The sequence below is a fragment of the Monodelphis domestica genome, chromosome 3 (assembly GCF_027887165.1).
Source record: "Monodelphis domestica isolate mMonDom1 chromosome 3, mMonDom1.pri, whole genome shotgun sequence".
NCBI lineage: Eukaryota > Metazoa > Chordata > Mammalia > Didelphimorphia > Didelphidae > Monodelphis > Monodelphis domestica.
Window position 1 is genome coordinate 128,570,566 of NC_077229.1, and position 22,913 is coordinate 128,593,478.

The 22,913-nt window shown below is 36.0% G+C and overlaps 1 protein-coding gene across 4 annotated transcripts in view; it reads left to right on the plus strand.

The window, feature by feature from the left end:
* Positions 1 to 22,913, plus strand: part of ASAP1 (ArfGAP with SH3 domain, ankyrin repeat and PH domain 1) — a 522,736-nt gene that overhangs the window by 330,706 nt on the left and 169,117 nt on the right. For all 4 annotated transcript variants that reach the window (XM_056823080.1, XM_056823081.1, XM_001381404.5 and 1 more), the window contains one exon: positions 19,410 to 19,555. In XM_056823080.1, coding sequence (XP_056679058.1) covers positions 19,410 to 19,555 — 146 coding nt within the window. The remainder of the gene's footprint in view (positions 1 to 19,409; positions 19,556 to 22,913) is intronic.

The following is a 22,913-nucleotide window of genomic DNA, read 5'->3' on the forward strand; positions in this document are numbered from 1 at the left end:
TTTATTTTAACTCATTCAAGAACTTTGATGATTAAATTGTTGCATCCAAATGTAATATTGCTCACCTCACCAGTGTGTAAGGCTATAATCTTGAAGTCAGAAGCCACATGTTACCCATCTTTAAGTCACCTCCAATACATTGAACATAGTAAGAAACAACAAAAGAGGGGGAAACCCATTCATTTACTACCTACTGTGTGATAGACAATATGCCAAACACTTTACAGATATTACCTTACTTGATTCTCCCCACACTGATGCTAATGACTCCCATTTTACAGTTAAAGAAACTGAAGCTACCTCTTCAGGTCCTTTCTCTCACCTCCTACATGTGCCAGCCCTGCTCCTCCCAGGTTTCCATCTGAGGCAAGAAGAGGATGTGGATGTCCCAACTACTTGTTCCACCAGAAATAGTAACCTCAATGTTTGGCAAATGGGGTGAATGAATTATTATTCTTGATATCATGCACATTCAAAGAGATGGCTTTTTAAGGGGTAGTTGAAATGCTTGATTTATAATCATTTATGTGACAATATCCAGTGATCTGTCCATATTAGGCAGGAAGTTCTAAATGTCTTAAAAAAATAAGAATATTTGACTAATTAATCTCCATGATTCCTTGGGAGTCAGCATAGTACAGAATACAGAAACAGCATTAAATATGGATCTAAAAGGACCTGGATTTGAACTCTGCTACTTATTAACATGAGAATTAGTATCTGGACTTTGCAGATTACTCTGACACTAATTTAATTGTGGGGGACTGATTATTTTGAATCAGTGGTTGCATTCTGCCTCTACTCCTTATTACCTGTGTGATCCTTTCTTGTTTGGTTTACTTAGTGTTTTTGGATCTTTATAAAATGAGCATGTTGGATTAGATCCTCTAAAGGTCTTTATAGCCCCTTCTAGATTTTACTTATTCTGTGATCCTGTGATCTTTTGAGCCTTGAATTTCGATGCCGATGAAAGACTTTGCTTAGGCTTTAGAATATAGGCACAGAATTTCAAATGACCTTGACGAAGAAGAGGTGATTTTATAGCTTGAATGATTTCCTGGAAAGAAGCTTGAATTTGAAATTAGAGACTCTGTAGGCTTATCTTGGCATCACTGCTTTTTGCTGATGTGACTTTTGCCGAATCATTTCATTTTTCTGTGCCTTAAGATCCCCTGTAAAATGAGGATGTTGAATTTAAATGATGGGTAGGATCCTCTCCATTTTAAAGTCAGTGGCCCTATCAGCTAAAAACAAATCATATAAACTATGTGTCTCTTCTTGCACTGAGAGCCTGGGGTTCTAATAAACTATCAAGTAAGACACACACACACACATATATGTATATATATATAGGTGATGTACCAGTGTGCGTGAAAAAAGATGATGAGCCTTTGGATCCAGGGAATTAAAGATTAGATCTGTATGAACTGGAAAGATCTCCATGAATTGGTGCAGAGTGAAATGAGCAGAACCAAGAGAACATTGTACAATGAAACTGAAATATTATGCAGTGATCAAATGTAATCGAATTTGCTGCTAGTGGAAATGTAATGATCCAGGACAATACTGAGAGACTTATAAGAAAGGATGCTATCCACATCTAGAGAAAGAACTGTGGGAGCAGAAACACAGAAGAAAAACATATGATTTATCACTTGTTTATATGGGTATATGATTTGGGATTTTGGTTTTAAAAGACTGTACAGCTACAAAAGTAGGAAGTACTCAGTTACAAAAAAGGAAGTGGGGCAATAAGTTTTGAAAAATATTTCTAAGAATTTGAAATGGAAGGTTATAGATATAAAGCAGTAGCTTGAGGAAATAGTGAGGTTTTGTGTTTGTTTAGTTGTTGTTGTTTTCAGAATACGGGGAGTTGTGTCTTTAAGTGGACAAAACAAAAGTAGCCAGCCTAAAAGAGAAGGTTGAGGATAAAATGAGGTGTAAATAATGGGAAGTTTTGGAAAGAGTGATGGTTCTAATTTCAGAGGATCTGGGCTCAAAGCTCAGATCTACCGCTTATTATTGTGTTTCTTTGGGCAACTTAATTCTCTTTTCTTGTTCTCACATCATTTGAAAAATGTAAGAGGAGAATTAGATGGTTTTAAGGCCTATCCTAGGTCTTGACTTTCATATCTGTTCCTACAAATAAACTTCATTTTCTGGGGTCAGTAAAACCTAAGTTCAAATTTGGCCACAGACATTTACTGTAACTGTGTGATTTTGGGCAAACATTTAGCATCTGCCTCTGTTTTCTCACTCATCAAGTAGGGATGATAAGAGTAGCATTTACCTCCCAAGATTGTTATAAGGATTAAATGAGATATTATTTGTAAAGCTTTTGGCATAGTGCCTGGAACATAGTAGGTCCTTAATAAAATGCTTAATCCCTTCTCTTCCCTGACTACATTTTGATTTAAACTGTCTTGGAATGCCCTTGAAGATCTTGTCTCCACTTATTAAAAGCCAATTCACTTCATAAGATCTTTAGGGCTCTGTTTTCTATTATTAATAATTAATAATCAATTAGTTATTCTCTAAGGTCCTCTTGAATTTAAAAAAATCACAGAAACATAGGATTTCAAAGTTTAAAGAGAATTCATGCAGAATGAAGCATGTGTTTTTAGACATAGCCAATATATGGATTTGTTTGATTAACCGTCTGTATTTGTTACAGAAGAGGTCTTTTTGGGGGAGCAGGGACAGCAGGTTGTGGTAGTGATACCCTCTCTCCCCAAAAAAGCAAGAAAGAAAAGTACAAAGAATTTTTTAAAAATACACAAGGGAAAGCAAAAAGATATTCAAGGCAGGACACACAGAAGCAAAGTAGTACTAGTATTACTGAGTTAAATATATATAGTAAGTTACAGAGAATTTATTAAATATATTCTACACTAAATTGCTGTAAATATACTTTATAAAATAAAGATGAACATAAGGAATTCATGCATTTAATCCTCATTTTGGGGGGTTGTTTGTCATGTATAATAATAGGAAAAAATTTTAAACCTCCCAGGTCTTCCACCCCTCACTTGAACTAGAAAAATATCCTTATATACAGTACCCCTAACAAATGATCCTTTGCTTAATAATTCTAGTGAGGAAATCCATTTGTTCCCCAACAGCCCGTTCTATCAACTAATTGCTTATTTCTTTATTCTTATCAATTTATTTAATCTATGGCAGTTCTCAAAATCATAATAAAAATGCCATCCACCTCCAGATAGGAAACTTTTTGATAATCCTGTTGAGTGCAAATAGAAGCTTTTTTTTTGTTCTTTTTTTAATACTTATTACTTTATTTTTTTTTCTTTTCTTTTTTTAAAACCTTTACCCTTATCTTAGAATTGATACTAGATAATGGCTAGGCAATTGGAATTAAGTGACTTGCCCAGGGTCACAGAGGTAGGAAGTATCTGAGGTTAGATTTGAACCCAGAAACTCCTGGCTCTAGGCCTGTCTTTCTAATCACTGAACCACTTAGCTGTCCCTTGTTTTATTTTTCTTACTTTTTTTTTCAACATGGTCCATACAGAAGTGTTTTGCATGACATTGTAGATATGAGTATTATATTTCTTGCCTTTTTGTTATAATGGATGGAGGAGGATTAGGAGGAGAGAGATTTTTTAACTGAAAATAAAAATGAGTTTAAAAAAAAAAACAGAAGGAATAATCTTACAATTATGGTTCCCCACAACCTAAATTTGCGTCTTTGTGTCTTCTGTTGTTTGTTCTTACTTGTCCTACCAGAATAAGTTTACTCCCTTTTCCCTTCATGAAAGCACTTCATATATTTGAAGATAAGTCATGGTTCCCTTTGCACCCTCCCAAGATTGTTTGCCTTTATGTTAAAGATCCTTTAACCTTTCTTTATGTGTCATGAATGAATTCCTTTATTATCTTGATTGTCCTTCTTGAACAGTGTCTTTTAAGATATAGCACTCAGAACTAAACACTTTACTGCTCTTCCTGTTTTATGACCAGGACAGAGCACATTAAAATGATCATGTCTGTAATCCTGGACACTGCCCCCCAGTGTATCATACTAAGAGCCTCTTTTGGTTTGCGTTTCCTGTAGATTTCAATTTATTTTGATCTTTAGCACTCTCGACAGTATTCTCACAGGACCAACCATGTTTGTTGCCATCTATGACTCCATTGCCTTCCTTTTCATTCAATTTCCCCGTCTCTTTTCTTTCCTCTGAGTCTAGGTTTCTCTTTCATACTCAACCTGGAAGAACAACTGCCACTCATGGGCATGCCTCCTCTGCTGATTGACAGAGATAACTGGCTCCATTTTTTACCTTGAAAGGTTTATATTTCTCTTTAGACAATCTGGAAACTCAACACACAGGGGATGGCCATACCAGTAACAGCCTTAGTGTGTTCACCAGATTGACTTTAGCCCTCCTACAGATTAAAATGTCATGGTTCAAGTAATTGATCAGCTTCATCCCCTCCACATAGAAGGGATTACAAGTGTGTACCTCCATAATTGCCCCCAGAATTTTATTCTTCAGCACTTCCATTTCTGGATTGAAATTTCCCACAAAACTTTAAATTATGGGATACTACCTGTCCTTTCGTTGAAACTTCTAAATCTGTTCTAAAAAAATAGGATGCATGTTGGATTGTTCCCAGTTTTCTTTGCCACAAATTGTAAGGCTGAATTGTTGCTTCTAGGCAAGGTTCCCCATCTTTCCTAGTTCACCATAGGGTCATTGACTAAGAGCTAGGAAAAGCTGTGAGCTCTTCTAATTACTAGATTCTAGTAAAACCCTTCTCGTATTGCAGCTGAGGAAACTGAAGACCAGGTAGGTTAAGAAACTTGCCCAAGATCTCATAGGTAATAGAGCCAGGATTTGAATTGAGATCCTCATAATAGCAATTGGTTCCTCCCTATTAATGTGAATCAAATTTACAAAAGAATTTTTGCTCATTTTAAATTATCTACATTGACCTATATATCCCTCACTGCAGCTTCTTCCAAAGAAGAAGTAACAAACATTTTTAAAAGAGGGAAGGGAGGAACAGTTAAGTATAACTAGTCAATGAGTTAAAATATCTGACATTATATAAGTGTTCCATACCCATAATCCCTCACCTCTGCAAAGAAGTAGGGGCAAGCATCTTCTTACATCTCTTCTTTGGAACCCAACTTAGTACAGTTGGAATTTCCTAGCATCCAATTCCAAAAGGAAGTACTTGGTTCTAACATCCTTTTAATTCCTGTCCATCCTTTTTGGTGGTTAATATAAATGAAATTTCCTCCAGTATGCCTTTCCTGATCTTTCTTAATAAATTATAACCTTCCTTACTTAACAAACAAACAAACAAAAAAAAAAGTTCATGCCCACAGTGTTGAGTATTATTTATATGTGTATATGTCTTGTACTTCTAAACTAAACTCTATCTATAGGGAAAGAGGTTAAATTATCTAAACTTTCTATCTCTTCAGAATCCACAGTAGTATTGGGCACCCAGTAGTAGATATATGAATTGCTTAATGGTAAATTTAATATGTTGTAAGTTTTCATCATTTTGTCATTATATCTCTATCACTTACTACAATGCTTTATACATAGTAGGTGCTTAATAATTTTTAGACTGGATTTATGTGATCAAGATTACTGGCCCATGTAAGGGAAATATTTGTACCCTCAGTATGTCAAGGAAATCACTTGAGATATAAATTTTATCAAGGAATCCCAATATTTCCCTGGGCTGAATAGACAAGGTAGAAGGCTCCATTGGGGCAGTGCTTTTAATAAGACTTTGTTACAGCTGCTTTTCTAAACAGAAGTAGCAGATGATTGGAAGTTTATCCTTTTTATGTGGATGAAAAGCTTCTAAAAACCAGAAGGAAGCTGGAGGAAAGGAGACTTTGCCATTATGTTGGTCAGTAACTCTGGGAGATGGAAAGTCACAGTTAAAAATTTCAAGGGAAAATAGAGCTTCACGCCAAGGAAATGGGGAATTTTCTTCTAAAACATTAAGGAGATCAACATTCCAAACACCAGATTCACAGTGCCCTCTGCAAAATGAAAAGATGCAATAAGTGTTGTGTGGCTCTTTAGGACTTCATTTGCAGTACTTGTTTCATTAAAAATTATGCATTATTCTTCATCTCTAGCTTATGAGAAAAGTTAATGTCTCTTTGCCCATTTTCTGTAGATGAGACAGCTAAAGCACAGGAAAATTAATTAACATCAATGTATAGGTTGCCAGAATGGTCTTTATAAAGCATAGATTTGATGATGTGGCTCTCCTACTCTGAAATTGTTAATGGTTCCCTCTTGTTTCTAAGACAAAATGCAAAACTGCTCAGCTTGGCATTTAAAGTCCTTTACAGTCTAGTTCTAGCTATATTGTTCTTTTTTTTTTCATGATTCCTAAAATATAGCCAAATTGAGCTGCTTTCTATTCCTTCAGTTTGTTAGCCCATATTCAAACTTTGCACAGGGAACTATCCTCCTATGTCTTTAGAATATATTCTCCCTCTTAGAATGCCTCATTCTCCTTTGAGGTTCAACTCAGGTACAAATACTATTTAAAATCTTTCCTTTCCCCCTTAATTAGTAGTTCATGTTCTCTCTCTCTCTCTCTCTCTCTCTCTCTCTCTCTCTCTCTCTCTCTCTCTCTCTCTCTCTCTCTCTCTCTCTCTCTCTCTCTCTCTCTCTCTCTCTTTCTCTCTCTCTCTCTTTCTCTCTCTCTCTCTCTCCCTCTTTCCCTCTCCCTTCCTCCCTCCCTCATTCAAGTTACTTGATATTATACTTTTGTATATGGTACTGGAGAAATATAAGCTCTTTTAGAGCAAGAAATGTTAAAAATTTTTGTCTTTTTAACCCTAGGACTTTGAACAAAGGAGAAGCTTAATGAATATTAATTTGAATCAGTAATCAAAAGGGTTTGTTCCAGAACCTAGTATTCCTTCCTTCTACAAATATGCTTTTCTTCTTTCCTTTGTCTTCTCTCTGAAAATTCTCCTGCCCTCTCTGTGAAAAAGGAAAACTAACCCTAGCAAATCCAAATATTCCTTCCTTTTTGGCCCAAGAGTATATTGGGTGTACTCTTCTGCTGTCTTCAGCTTGTCTTACATTCTCTGCTGGGCATTTGAAGGATATTCTTCACTAAGAAATGCTTTTTTTCTTTTTTAATTTGGCTTGCTTTGGGATTTGGGACTGCTCCAGATGCTTGAGGTCATGAGAAGGCTGATCTCCAGATAACTGAGGTTTTATTGTAATGCATCTATTTCAATTTCCTCCAAAATTTCCATTTTATTTCTTTCCAGGAACAAAAAGGAACAAAACTTTTCCATAACCTCAAAGTATGTGTAGAAATGCTTTACTTTTCAGGCAGAATATTTTCTACTTCACTTCTTTCTCTAACACCCATTTTTCCAGTTAGTAGTCTTATATTTAACCATTTAAGGTACATTAATTCTCAACAAAACTGACTTAAAAAGACACAAAGAGTAATAACTTAGGAAAATTTAGCATCTCTCCCTGCCCTGAATACAGATATGGTTTTGCTCCTGGCTTGTCATGTAACTTTGGACAAGTAAATTTACTCTAAATAGTCTCAATTTCTATATAAAACAAGGGGGCTTAGTATCTGAAGACATGTTCAAAAAACAATGATAACCAGATAAGTGGAAATTTTTTGAAAATCTGAGTTAGGAGGCAGCTAGGTAGCTCAATGGATAGAAAACGAGGGCAAGAGATTAGGGGTAGGGTACTAGGTTCAAATTTGACCTCAGATACTTCCTAGCTGTATGACCCTTGGTGAGTCACTTAAACTTGTTGCCTAGTTCTTACAATACACAGTATAGATTCTAAGATAGAAGGTAAGGGGACTTTTCGTTGGGTTTTTTTCTTTCTTCTGAGTTATCACTTTATATCAAATTCTTACAGATATTAAAAGATGGAGAAATTCAGGAAAAGAGCCATTACTGAAAAACAATTTGGAATTATGCAAGAAAAGTTGCTAAATTGTTTGTGTCCTATAACTCATGGCTGGGATTTATACTCCAGTGATTTTAATGAGGTTCAAGAATAGTCCTGTAGGTACAGAAATATTTATAACTATGATATTTGTAACAACAAAAATACTAGAAACAAGATATGTTCCCAACAATTGGTGAATCACCAAAAAAAAAAGATAGCATATGAATGTAATGGAATATTATTAGAGTTAAGAAATGATAAATATAAAGATTTTGAGGGGAACTGGGAAACTTTTTATGAGGTGAAACTGAGGAAAACAGTCAGAAAAAAATATTTTTATGAGAATTGACTTTTGCATTAAAACAAAATACCAAAAGTCCTGCCATAGTTTTAAACCGTCAATTCTTTTACTGATTAAAACTGTTCTGACTTTGGCAATTCCCTGAATGTTAATATTTTATTTTTAATGGGAGCTTTGGATGATGTGATAACTGAGGTTTCTTTTGTATTTATCATTTGATTACTATATCTTAGAGTGGATCAAACTTAAAATTCTAAAAGGCAAAAATTTAGATAGGAATAAGTTCTATTTTTTTTTACTCTGTTGATAGTTTGTCTTCTGTATTTATAAGAATTTTTTCTATAATTATTTAATTATGCTTCTCATTTATTAAGATTAGAACTCCACCTTTCCCCTATGCTAAATGAAAGCAATTAGGATACACAAGGGTACCAGTTTTATAAATTCTGTAATATTTTCTGTCATTTCTACAATTAGTAAGTTAAAAGTTGACTTTGAGGGTCACTATCTCTGGGGAAAAGTTATAATAACTTCTGGCAATTGTTTAGAACTTTTTGTTTCTTTCAAAGGGCTTTCAGATTCATTATCCTATTTAACTTTCACAATAATTAACCCAAGTATTTGTTCATAGGTAAGACTGCTGTTGTGCCCATTTTTAAAAAATAAAAAATGTGCCCATTTATCCTTCAAGAAAACTAAATTCCAAGAGAAATATTTTCTCTAAGGTCACACAGTTGCTTAATATTAAAGCCAGAATTAGAATCCAGGACTTCATATTCTTGCCCAATGTAGATTAGAACATTTCTGGTAGGCTTAGTTTCCCTATTCTTGATATATTACAGAACCTGGCTACCTCCTATGCTCCCCTCATACATACCCTGCTGTCTTCCAGATTTAAAAATCAAAGTTCCTTAGCTGTTCAACAGGCCTTATATGTTCTCCTCTGGAAGGAGAGGACTAGCACCTCTGGTGTTAGGTTTTACGAAGCCTTTTTGAGGGATGTTCATCCCACTTTTGATGTCCACTCAACACCCAACTCTCACCTTTGACTCCAAGAAGCTATAACATGCTCAATGGCCATGTGGAGTATGTCTACCCCAAGCTGCAAAGACTTCACTTGGAAGATTAGTTAAATGAGAACAATCTGTTCCAAAGGCCATGAAGGCAGTGGAAGAAGGAATGGTAGTGTGCTTAGAGCTCAGTCAGACACTGAAGGTGATGAGGTCATTCTCCTGCATCCCACTCCATCTCCAGTTATCTTGACTTTTTTCTTACCACTAGACTTCTATGGCTCTGGAAAAGAGGGTGAGGCTGATGGCTTTATACAACTCTGACTCATTTAAACCCAATTCACGTGCAAGTCAAGACATCACTTTCATGATGTCATTAGTCATCTTTGAAAATGAAGGGGGGAAAGGGGAAGACTTCTGGGCTAAGATGGCCATAGTGTAATAGCAAGGGCCTTCCTTTCCTCACCACCTACTGATATATAGCACCTCAAAAGGACAAAAGCCCAAATCAGATGAGTAAGGGGCCCTACCATAGGGTGAAGTTAGACAGAGGTTGGGCATTTCCACACTATAAGAGAGTAAAATTACTCCTACCAAATCGTGAGCTCATTACCCCTCCCTCTCTCTACCTATGGCACCAGAGTCAGAGCAAGGCTGAAGCAATCTCTAGCTTCTCGGGGCCTGGCTGAGGACACCACAGACTTACCCCAGAGAGCATCGAGACTTGGGACCCACGAGGCTGAGGAACATGGAGATTGTATGCAGAAAGAGGACAGAGAGGGGCTGCACACAGCAAACACAGCAGAGACTGAAAAATAACCTCAGGACAAAAACTGCTCTATAGCTTGATACACAGAGACCTGCCTTCTCTCTTCACTCTGACTTCTGCCTGGGAAGGGAAGAACAAAGCAATGGCTACCAACACCCAAGAACTACAATAAAAATAAAATAAAATAAGAAAAAGCCTCCAACCCTGCATAATTTCTATGTACCCCAGACTAAAGAGGAAATAGCAAAGGATGACAAACAAGTAAACATATCTAAACCTTCCACCAAAAAAAAAAATGGAAATTGGTCACAAGCTCTTGAGGAGCTCAGATTTGAGATGACTAACCAAATGAGAAATATAGAAGATATTGGCAAGAAAAGTGGGAAATAGTTCAAAAAAGAAAATTACAGTTTAAAAGACAGATTCTCCCACTTGGAAAAAGAAGCACAGAAATCAAATGAAACAATAAGCAAACTGAAGACCAGAATTGACCTGCTGGAAGCCATGAAAAGCAGGAGAGACCAAAACCAAAAGGAACATCAAAAGATCATAGCTGAAAACCAGTCTTTAAAAACTAAAATTGAGAAGTGAAAGCTAATGAACTCATAAGATAGCAAGAATTAATAAAGCAAAGTCAAAAGAATGACAAATTAGAAGGAAACAAAATATCTGATTTAGAAGATGACAGACTTGGAAAACAGGTCAAAGAGAGACAATTTGAGAATCTAAGACTATCTGAAAACCTGAAAATAAACAGAAACATTGATATCATACTACAAGAAATTATCCAAGAAAACTGCCCTGATATTCTTGAACAAGAGGGCAAAATAGACATTGAAAGAGTCCATAGATCATCTTCTACATTAAATCCTCAAAAGACAACCTCCAGGAATGTAATTGCCAAATTCAAGAGCTTCCAAGCTAAGGAAAAAATATTGCAAGAAGCCAGAAAGAGACAATTCAGATATCAAGGAGCACCAATCAGGATTAGACAGGATCTGGCAGCCTCCACACTAAAGGACTGCAAAGGCTTGGAATATGATATTCAGAAAGGCAAGACTATTGGATCTACAACCAAGGATCACCTACCCATCAAAACGGACTATATATTTCCAGGGGAAAGTATGGACATTTTAAAAAATAGAAGATTTCCAAGTATTTATAAAGAAAAGATAAGAACTAAATGAAAAATTTGATGTCCAGATACAAAATTCAAAAAAAACATAAAAAAGGTAAACAACAAGGGGAGGTGGGGGGTTTAAGGTCAAATCGTTTACATTCCTATATGGAAAAAATTATATTTGTAACTCTCAAAAACTGTATTAACTATCATAGTGGTTAGAAGAATTATTCCTAGATAGTGGTCAGGGTAGTGGTTTATAATGATGTGTAAAAAAAGGAAAGGGGGAAATAGAAGATGGCACCAAGAAAAACTTGAAGGAATAAGAAAAATAGGATAAATTATACTATACAGAGGCACATGGGAAGGGGAGGAGAAGAATACCATTATAAGGAGGAGCATAAGAGTGCTAATAGGTAATACTTACACCTTACTCTTACTGGAATCAACTCTGAGATGAAGAGCATCTAGATCCATTGGGGTATCAAATTCTATCTTACCCTACAGGAAATCTGAGAGGGAGAAAAAACCAAGGGGGGAGTGGGGCAGGAAGTACCAAAAGGGAGAGAAAGAGAGGGGGGAGGAAATTTTAATAAGAGGAGAATAAGAAGGGAGGTGGTGGGAAGGCAAGTAAAATAAGGGTGGGGATTAGGGAGACTGATTAAAAGCAAAACAGTGCTCTAGAAGGCAAAAGTGAAAGAAGAAAGTGCAGGACTTGGAGAGTAAATCAAAATGATGGGGAATACACCGGTGGTAATCATAACTCTGAATGTGAATGAGATGAACTTACCCATAAAACAGAAGCAAATAGCAGAGTGAATTAAAAACCAAAATCCTACCATATGTTGTCTACAAGAAACAAACAAGAGATATGTTCTAAAAGGAATATTTACATACATCGGGTAAAATAAGAGGCTAGAGCAAAATCTATTGGGCATCATCTGAGAAAAAGAAGGCAGGAATCGCAATCATGATATCTGACAAAGCCAAAGTAAAAATAGATCTGATTAAAAGAGCTAGGGAAAGTAATTACATCCTGATAAAAGGCAATATTGACAATGTGGAAATAACAGTACTCAACATGTATGCACCAAATGGTATAGCATCCAAATTTTTAAAGGAGAAACTACTGGAACTTAAGGAGTAAATAGATAGTAAAACTATACTAGTGGGAGACCTGAACTATCCGATCTAGATAAATCAAACCAAAAAATAAATAAGAAAGAGGTAAGAGATACAAATGAAATCTTGGAAAAGTTAGAGTTAATAGATATATAGAGAAAAATTAATAGGGACCAAAAGGAATATATCTTCTTTTCATCCACGTATGGTGTATTCAAAAAGATTAACCATGTTCTGAAGTATAAAAACATGGCAAACAAATCCAAAAAAGCAGAAATAATAAATATAACCTTTTCATAATGCAATAAAAATTATAATTAGTAAGGGTACATGGAAAGGAAAATCAAAAATTAATTAGAAATTAAATAATATGATTCTACAAAATTGTTTAGTGAAAGAAACAATCACAGAAGCAATGAATAATTTCATTGAAGAGAATGGCAGTGTTGAGACATCATATCAAAATCTAAGAGATGCAGCCAAAGCAGTACTCTTAGCTATCACCTCACACCTAACAGACTGACTAACATGATAACAAAGGAAAGTAATAAATGTTGGAGTAGATCGGGCAAAATTGGAACATTAATGTGCTGCTGGTGGAGTTGTGAATTGATCCAACTATTCTGAATTTTTGGATATTTGGAACTATGCCCAAAGGGCATTAAAAGACTATCTGCCCTTTGATCCAGCCATACCACTGCTGGGCCTATACCCCAAAGAGATAGTAAGGAAAAAGACTTGTATGAAAATATTTATAGCCACGCTTTTTGTGGTGGCAAAAAAAAATTGGAAAATGAGGGGATGCCCTTTGATTAGGGAATGGCTGAACAATTATGGTATCTGTTGGTGATGGAATACTATTGTGCTCAAAGGAATAATGAACTGGAGGAATTCCATGTGAACTGGAAAGACCTCCAGAAAGTGATACAGAATGAAAGGAACAGAACCAGGAGAACATTATACACAGAGACAGATACACTGTGGCACAATCAAATGTAATGGACTTCTCTACTCACAGCAATTCAATGATCCAGAACAATTCTGATGGTCTTACGAGAAAGAATGCTATCCACATTCAGAGAAAGAACTGTGGGAATAGAAACACAGAAGAAAAACAACTGCTTGATCACATAGTTTGATGGGGATATGACTGGGGATATAGACTCTAAATGATCATCCTAGTGTAAATATTAATAATGTGGAAATAGATCTTGATCAATGACACATGTAAAATCCAGTAGAATTGCTTGTTAGCTACAGGAGGGGGGTGGGAGGAGGGGAGGGAAAACATGAATCAAGTAACCATGGAAAAATCTTATAAATTAATTAATTAAACTTTACAAAAAAATCTTTATATATGCATGTACAACCAAAAAAAAGTAATAAAATGAAGGAGGAACAATATTCCTTTCTCCTGGTGCTAGTGTCTTCCCTCTGAGATTACCTTTCATTCCTCTCTTTCTATCCTCTGTACTTAGCAGAATGAATGTTTAATAAATGCTTCTCAACCAATAGTCACCACATCCATCATCTTTCACAAGTTGTATTAAGAAGTCACTAACTTCAATTTAATTAAAGAAAACTGAATTCAAGATTCAATTTTCAAGAGAGAACAAAAAAATTAAAATAAGAATTGTTTAATAGTATTAATGAAAGTTTTGACCAAAGTCTTACTAAATAATAAGCAAGTATATTTTTTGGTTTAAAAGTATGGATTTTTACTATTTAATTAGGGTAGTTCCTTAATTTTGACCACTTAATTAGGTTAGTTAACTGTAGGTAGCTCATGCAGATTTAACAAATCTTGTCTCATATTTCAGATTATTTAAGATTTACTTCAATTGTAGTGGCAAAAGTGCTATTCTGAAAACATAAGTACGACCAGTCCCTACTCTGCTCAGAAAGTTCCAATGGCCTTCTATAACACTGTACTTGTGACATTCCACAGCCCTTTACACTGGCCCCAGCCAACTTTTACACTCTTAGTATATGTTACTTCCTTTCACACACTCTAGCATCTGGCAAAATTAAACACCCTTGTTCCTCATACACAATATTTCTTCTCTATGCCATAATATAGGCCGTTCCTCATGCCTCAAATGCAATTCCTCCTCACTTCCACCTCCTTAGAATCCTTAGCTTTCTTCAAAGTGCTGTCTACTCATCCCATTCCATCTGAAGCTTTTCCATGTCCCTTATCTAGCTCAAGGATTCTTAATTGTGTGTGTGTGTGTGTGTGTGTGTGTGTGTGTGTGTGTGTGTGTGTGTGTTCTGGATCCCTTTTGCAGTTTAGTGAAGCCTATGGAATGACCTTTTCTGAGGATACTGTCTTTAAATAAATAGGATTACATATGAAGGAAATTATACTAAAAAGGGGGTTTTTTAAGTTAACATATTTAAAGTTTAAAAACTTCTGACTGCTCTATTATTACATTGTGTTTTGAGGTTCCCATAGCCTTTCAGGAATCTAGAACATAAATCATTTTCATAATAATACTAAGAATGTTTTATTTCTTATATGAGCATCAAGATAGATATAAAAGATTCACACAAGGGTGTAAAGGGATCTTGTTCAAAAAGTTTCAGAGCCTCTGGTCTAGATGATGGTTCTGCAACCTGTCTCACCCTACATTAAATTACCATGTATTTCCTTTATATGTATTTGACATCTAATTACATTTATATATGTACATCTTGCTTTTCCAGGTACAATGTTAATTCCTTGAAGACAAAAATTATTTTGGTTTTTTGTTTTGTTTTTTTTTATATCACCAACACCCAGCACAGTATTTGACATTTAATAGATACTTTCTAATTGATTCCCCATTATGTATAAGAAAATACCAATATTTTGGTATAAGAAAATACCATATCACTGGATGCTCTGGGCTCACCACCTCCACCATCATCATCATCATCATCATCATCATCATCATCATCATCATCATCATCATCATCATTATTATTAAAATGTATGATAGATGATGTCTCCAAAACTTTTGTGCAGTTTTAAGGTTGAAACTACACTGAAACTGTAGGAAATTAGGGATTGACTCTTATACAACCCTCTGAGGAAGGTAGTGCAATTATATTATCTTCCTTTGAGAAATGATGAAACTAGATAAATTAGTGATATGAAGTGAAGTGAGTGAAACCTCTGCTACTTATTAGCTATGTGACCCAGAGTAAGGTACAATGGAAAAACATAGTCTTTAGAGTTAGAGGATTTGATTTCACATCTTGCCTAATGGTTCCTGCCCACATGACCTTGAGTAAATACTTTTCCTAGGCTTCAGTTTCTTCATCTGTAAAATGAAGAGAGAGATTGGACTGGATGGCCTTTGAGTTTCCTTTCAGCTATGCATTTGTGATCTGATTAATCTGGGCTATTAGTTCTTGTTCTGACTTAGGATCATGGAAACTCTAGTTCACATCATGCCCTCAGTCACTTACTAGCTGACACAAGCAAATCTAACTTTTGCTATGTACCTTAGTTTTTTCATCTAAAAAAATGAACATAACAACAGCACCTACCTTCTAGAGTTGTTGTAAAAATAAAGTGAGATAATACAAAAAGAGCTTTTACAAATCCTAAAGTGCTATATAAATGCTAACTGTCATCTGCTAATTGGCAATTACTTTCTGGCCCTAATCTTTATTCTTATTGACCTTTTTGTAGCCTTGGACCCCCTTGATGACTTCCTCCATCCTCTCTCCAGGTTTTCAGGACACTTCTCTTTTAATTTTCTTTTTATTTCACATCTCTTTCTGTTTCCTTTCGTGGATTCTCTTCCAGATCTTCCCTTCTTACTGTAGGTGTCCCTTAGGGTTCTCTCCTGGTTCCTCTTCTCTTCTCCCTCTATACTACTTCATTTGGTGATCTCATCTGCTCCCATGGATACCATCCCTATGTTGATGATTCTCATCTCCGAGTGCCTTTTAGATATTTTGAACTCAAAATATCCAACACAGAAATATTTATTTTCCCCCAAGTTCTTACTATAAAGGATAACACTATCCTCCCAATCTCTGATGTTCCCAACCTATCTCTCACACCTCAAATCCAAGCTGTTACTTGGACCTACCTATTTTACCTTTGCAATTTCTCTCATCCTTTTTCTCCTCTGACATACTACTGCCTCATCTAGTACACCACACTCTAATATACCCTCACCACCTCACTCTTGGATTATTTCAGTAGTCTTCCTGTGACTCTAATATGATAAGGTAACCACAGAAAGCTAAGTTTTTTATATTTATATTTTTATTTAAATACCATTTAAATAAATATATTTGTTATAAGCTGTAATAAATATCAAGATTTCTTACTTCAGATAAGAAATTGGACTAAGTTAACTGTGAGGGCCTTCCAGATTTGGGGTTCTCTGTTTCCCTTGATTGGGAAGAATAGATCAAGGTTTGGGAGATTCCTCATCTATTATATTTGCACACAAATGGAATTTCATTTAGAAAGCTCTAATTGTTTCTATTTGATCTCTCCCAAGGAAAGGTTCTACAGATTACAAAGTACTGGGTGGTGAACTCTCATTTTGCCATTAGTCAGATGGTGTTTCGATATTTATACTGCCTTTTTGGCTGATCTGATTTCTTTTGTGTTTTTCTAAACCAGTTTTCCTAGAGGACTTGGTCAGTAGTCAGCTCTAAATTTTCTTCTCTTTCTGTTTCAAAATTGCAAGCTGAAATGCTGACAGAAACTGGAAACATCATGAATTTTTAATGCTATCATTATTACAATACTGCATTAGGTTTGTTTTGTTTCTCTTTATGTTCTTTATTTAGGTTTTTTGTTACTGCTTATCAATGACTGCTGGCAAAACCCCTCATCTCCTTTTGCCTCAGTTTTCTCATCAGTAAAATAGAGATAATATATACTTGATCTATTTACTCAAAAGTTTGTTATAAGGAAAGGACTTTGCCAACATCAAGGCTTTATATAAATGTGAGCTATTATTATGTTGTTTCCTAGTGCAGAATCTGAGTTGATGCTTTAGTAAGCTTATACAACAATTTATTAATAGAATGTTTGATGCTGTAGGAAGATAAAATATTTTTAATTGAATTTTAGTTATTGAACAAGAAGGGTATCAGCCTAACAAATATGATACTTTAAGAAGTATTCAAACAGGAAAAGCAAATGCCTTTATTTGTTAATGATGAACCCTGAAAATAAGTGATGGATGATATTTCCATAGTTTTAAAGTTTACAAAGTGCTTTCGTAACAACCTTGTGAGATGAATAATGTGTATATTTTATTATCCCCATTTTAAAAACAAGATGTTTAATCTCCATATATTAAATGACATATCAGATCATGGAAACCATAGCACAATTTATTGCCAAAGTAAGGCCTACAGAGGTTCATTTGGTTGCTCCAGGTTGCATGGACAGATCTAGGATTCAAACTATTCCAATTCCATCATTCTATTATGGGAAACCATAATAATATGTTGTAGGTTCCATCAGCAGTCATTTGAGTGATCATCAGTTTTGATGACTTTAGGGGAAAGTCTATCAAGTCCTGAATTCATCCTTCAGAAGTTACATATGGATGTGGATGTATATTGTATTGTATGGATAAACTTACATATGTATATATACCTATTTTATTTACATTCTAAATTTCTTCACAATTTTAGGCACCAATGATATTTTAGATGGTAATAATCATTATAAAAATGATTAGCATTTATATAGTGCTTTAAAACTTTCAAAGTGCTTTATAAATATCTTTTTGTTCTCCCCACAGCTTGGGAGGTAAGTGCTATGATTACCCCTATTTTATAGATGAAACGATAAACAAAGGCAAACAGACTCTGAGATCATTTCCAACTCCAGGTGTATGGACTTATGGATTTGTCTATAAACCCTACACTTTCAATATCCTAGCTGTTGTGGCACCTCCTCCATAGTGCCATCTCCCCTCTTTCTCCTAAAGTGCTTTCATTTTCCTTTAAAACTCCTTAAGACTTTATTTTTGTGGTCAAGTCACTTCATGTCTGAACCTCAATTTTCTTACCTGGAAAGTATGGAAAGAACTCTGACTTATGAGTTAAAAGAAACTTTGGTTTAAATCTTGGCAGCAACTGAACACTTGTGCTGTTTTGTTTTGATCTTAGGCCTTGGACAAGTCTCTGGACTTTATTTTTCTCATTTGTAAACTAAAGTGGGGGAGAGTTGATAAGTTGGCCTCTGATCTCTTCCAACTCTAAATACTATGATCCTACTCAGGAATTAATGAGTCCCTAATCATTGGGAGATCTTCAGATGAAGTCTAGATGCCTATTTGTCTGGCATGTTATAGAAGGGATTCTTCTTCTATTGTGAGTTGTGGTAAATGATTTCTGAGGTCCCTTCCAACTTCATTGTATTGTATAGTACCTTTGTATTGTATAGTACCTTTCATATATGGAACTACAGCATTTGATAGTTAGAATGGATTTGTGAAGCCAGATAGTCCAAATTTCAAAAGGAAAACCCATTTAACCTGATAGTCTTGACTTAAAAACATCTAAGGAGAAACTCACCATTTCTCAAGATAAGCCCTTTACAGTTTTCCCCAATATGAAGCCTTAATTTCCTTTGTAACTTCTACCCATTACCTCTTGGGACCAAAATGAACAAGCCCAATCTTTCATCCACATGACCACTTTCATGTTCCTCCTGAATTTTCTTTGTTTCACACTAAACAGTCCCAATTTATTACAGAAAATCCTCATGTAACATGGGGTCGAAGACCTTTACCATTCTGATTGCCTTCCTTTGGATGCTCTTCAGCTTAACTTTCTCAAAACAACAAAATATTTCTCATGTTTGAGGAAGGCAATACATACATAGAGAGCAGCTTCTAAAAAACAGGTAAGTGAGGGGCTTGTTACTTACTCTCCTCCTAACCCTTACAATCCAGATTGCAAACTCATCTTATACGTCTTATACCTTTCCCTTAGGAGAAGGTAACCTTGAAGATGGTGCTGTTTCACTTGTCTTTATCTTCCAGCAGTGTGTTGCACACTTAGTAGGTGCTTAATAAATGCATGTTCAGTTGTTTATAGGGCTGAGCCAATTTCTCAGTAATCAATGCTTTAATAACTAATGAAAAAATGTCATCTTTGTCTCTTTTTTCAGATCATGTACAGAATGAAGAAAACTATGCACAGATTCTAGATAAATTTGGAAGTAATTTTTTAAGTCGGGATAATCCAGATCTTGGCACTGCTTTTGTAAAGTTTTCCACGCTTACTAAAGAACTATCCACCCTGCTGAAAAATCTGGTAAGAGATTTCAGAACTAAAGTTTCTCCAATGTACTGTGAAAATGAATATATAATCATTTTATATAAATATCAGTGTAAATAAATATTATACTGTTTAACAATTTAATTTATTAAGATGGCTTTCCTTCATATATTTCCTTTGAAATATGTCAATTCCGAGTCACCATTTATTCCCTTCCTTAATTTATTTAGCGATAATATAAAAATACAATAAATATATTTATATAAAATAATTACCAATTTCCATAAAAAGCATTTAAATAATCTGGCAAATTAATGGAGGTATAGAGAAAGTGAGGAATTGTCTATCAGAGACACAGTCTTTAAATTTCTCCTTATAAATAGGAGTTGTCAATTACTAAGGTAGTCTGAATGAATTTTAAAAGATCTATAAATATTTTGTTTCATTTGGCCTAAAGTCAGATATTCCAGCCTCAGATACTTATTAGCTGTGTTCCCCATGGCACATCATTTAATCTCTGCCTCGGTTTCCTTATTCTAAATAGGAATAATAAGCAGTTACCTCCCAGGGTTACTGGGAGGATCAAATGAGAAAGTATTTGTAAAGCATTTAGCACAATGCCTGGCACGTGGTAGTCTCTATAAAAATATTAGCTGTTATTAATTCAGAAACTCTGAGTATTCCAGCACAATAAAGAGGAAATGTTGTAATCAGTGCATTATAGACACTTCCTGGAGTGATTCTAGATGTAGTCATTGTTAAAAAAAACAACAAAACTTCACCATTTTCCATGAAAAACCTCCGTTTCTTTCCATTATCCATTTTTTCTTCCTCTTCTTCTCTCCTATTACTTTTCCTTTTTCTTTTGCTTTCCCTTTCCCCATAACTTCCCTGAATTTCATTGTCCTTGTCAAGGAGGTGAAGAAAAGTCCACTAGACTCTCTACATCACAGGACAGAGGCGAGGATAAAGGGAAATCCCTTTGTGACTGTACAGTGCTGCCAGAGGTAGTCATTATGGGTCTGGGATTGGAGTGAGTTGGGTTCAAGATACCGCCACTATTGCTTGACATCTGTGTGACTGGGTACTTTGACTTCCCAAACCTAGCTATTTCATCACTGAGAAGAGGGAGTTGGGCTAGACGACTTTTTAAAAAGTCTTCTGTCTCAGACACCAAGGAAGAAGAGAGATAAGGAGTAGGCAGTTGGGGTTAAGTGACTTTCCCAGGTTCACCTAGCTAGGAAGTTTCTGAGGCTGCATTTGAATTCAGATCTTCCTGATTCCTGGCCTAATGCTCTATCCACTGGATTATCCCTAACTGTAGTAGTAGCAGTAGTAGTAGTGGTGGTGGTGGTGGTAGTGGTAGTAGTAGATGATGAAGCTAAGGCTGTTCACTGTTTTCATTGTCTTAGTTTATCATTCAGACTAAATTTAAGTCAGCAGCTAGCTGTTGGCAGTTAATTTATGTTCTATGATGGGACAATTCCAGGACAACCTTTAGCCCACGGAGACCCTGCCATGGTGGCTTCATTCCTCTTTGCTGAGGTCCCAGCTGCATCTTTCTCACAGAGCCCCAGAAAGCCAGCACCGGCTTGCTTCGGCTCCTCCTGGGTGTGTTAGCTCAGTATTCAATTCCCCAAACCGTGGAGCTTTCAGCTCTTGGGGAGAGGGCTCTGCACCTTCCCCTAGGGGACCTCCCTGTCTAGTAGTTCTCATTGCCATCATGGTCTTTGTTTTCCTTTCACCTCACCATTTTCCCTACAAGTATCCTTCATTCTTGATAAGCCTGTCCTCCTCTTGAATCAGCTCTCCTGACAAGGAGGGAAATGAGTTGTCCCACCATGAAACAGTGCCTTGTGATCCTTGGGACCCTTGTGAATATTCGTAGCATCAGGTGCTATGAAAATTGTGCGTATGCGGGTCACTCCATCTGTTAGAAATGAAACGAGTGTAGCTGCCGGAATATATCACAGTGCTGTATAAACTAAACTCAGAACTTTGACATGAAGAGCTTTGAGTTCTGATATCAGCGCTGCTGCTCACTAGCTATGCGAGCCTGGGCAGGCTTGGTTTGTCTCCTTAAGCTGTGTTTCCCTAATTGATAAAATGAGAGAATTGAGTTGAATGATTTCTAAGACGCTTTCCAGTTCTTCAGTTCTGTTCTGCAGCGATGGCAGTAGCAGCTCCTATTTCAGGGTGCTTCCCTCACCATCACCCCCATGAGGCAGGCAAAGCAAGTATTGTTTTCTCCATTTTTCAAATGAGGAAATAGAAGGTCAGAAGTTTAGTGACTTGCCCCAAATTACACAATGGGCATCGGAGCCTAGAATCACACCCTTATTTGTGGTTTATGTTTATATATATGTATATATATATATATATATATATACATAAAGAGAGAGAGAGAGAGAGAGAGAGAGAGAGAGAGAGAGAGAGAGAGAGAGAGAGAGAGAGAGAGAGAGAGAGAGAGAGAGAGAGAGTCCTGTTCACGCTATTCTAACTTAACTAACCCATGACACTATGATTATATATGATTGATTCGGAATCACATAGCGAGGTAGAAAGGATCAGTGCTCTTAAGGTCTCAGGGCCTCCATTTCCCCATCTGTAAAACAAGAAGATTGGACAGGTTAACCTTTAAGGTTTCTTGAAGGTCTACTAGATCTTGTGACAAGATACCCTAAATAGTTATCTATCCAGAAGTACAATAACTCTTTGGTTTTCTATCCATTCTTTCTTCTTATTTAAGAATAACCATTGCTTTCATATTATCCCTGCACAGGAGAGTATGTCATCCCCTGGAATGTCTGATAGAAGACGGAGCACTTAAATAAGGTGATGAGATCACCAATCTTTGGAGCTGGCATGCCCTTTAGGAGTCTTCTAGTTCCTTTCCCACATTTTACAGATGAGAACCCGAGTTTCAGAAAGGGGAAGGGACTTTCCAAAGGAAACCCAGCTATTAAACAGTAATGCATATTTAAACCCAGGTCCTCTAACTAGACTCTCAGGTCGAGTGCTCTTTACACTCTACTGCCTAGCCTTTGACACTGCATCCAATTTTATTCATTAGATTAGGAGCTCCTTGAGAGTAGGGCTGGATCTTTGTTTTTGCTTTCCATTATATCACCACTGCTTGACACATAGGAGATACTGAATTAAAGTAAGTTGGGCTGATTTAAGGAACAGAGACATCATGGCATAATGCAGGGATTGTTCTTGTAAGAGACTTTGATGTGAATTGTGTCTCTGTCACTAACCAGCACTATAACCTCGCTAGTCACTTTTCCCCTTACCCTCAGAACCTTGATAAGTAAAGAAGAGATAATAATATCTACTCTGTCCCAATCATCATGCTATTAGGCTCTAATGTGTACTGCCATTACTCTGTGAC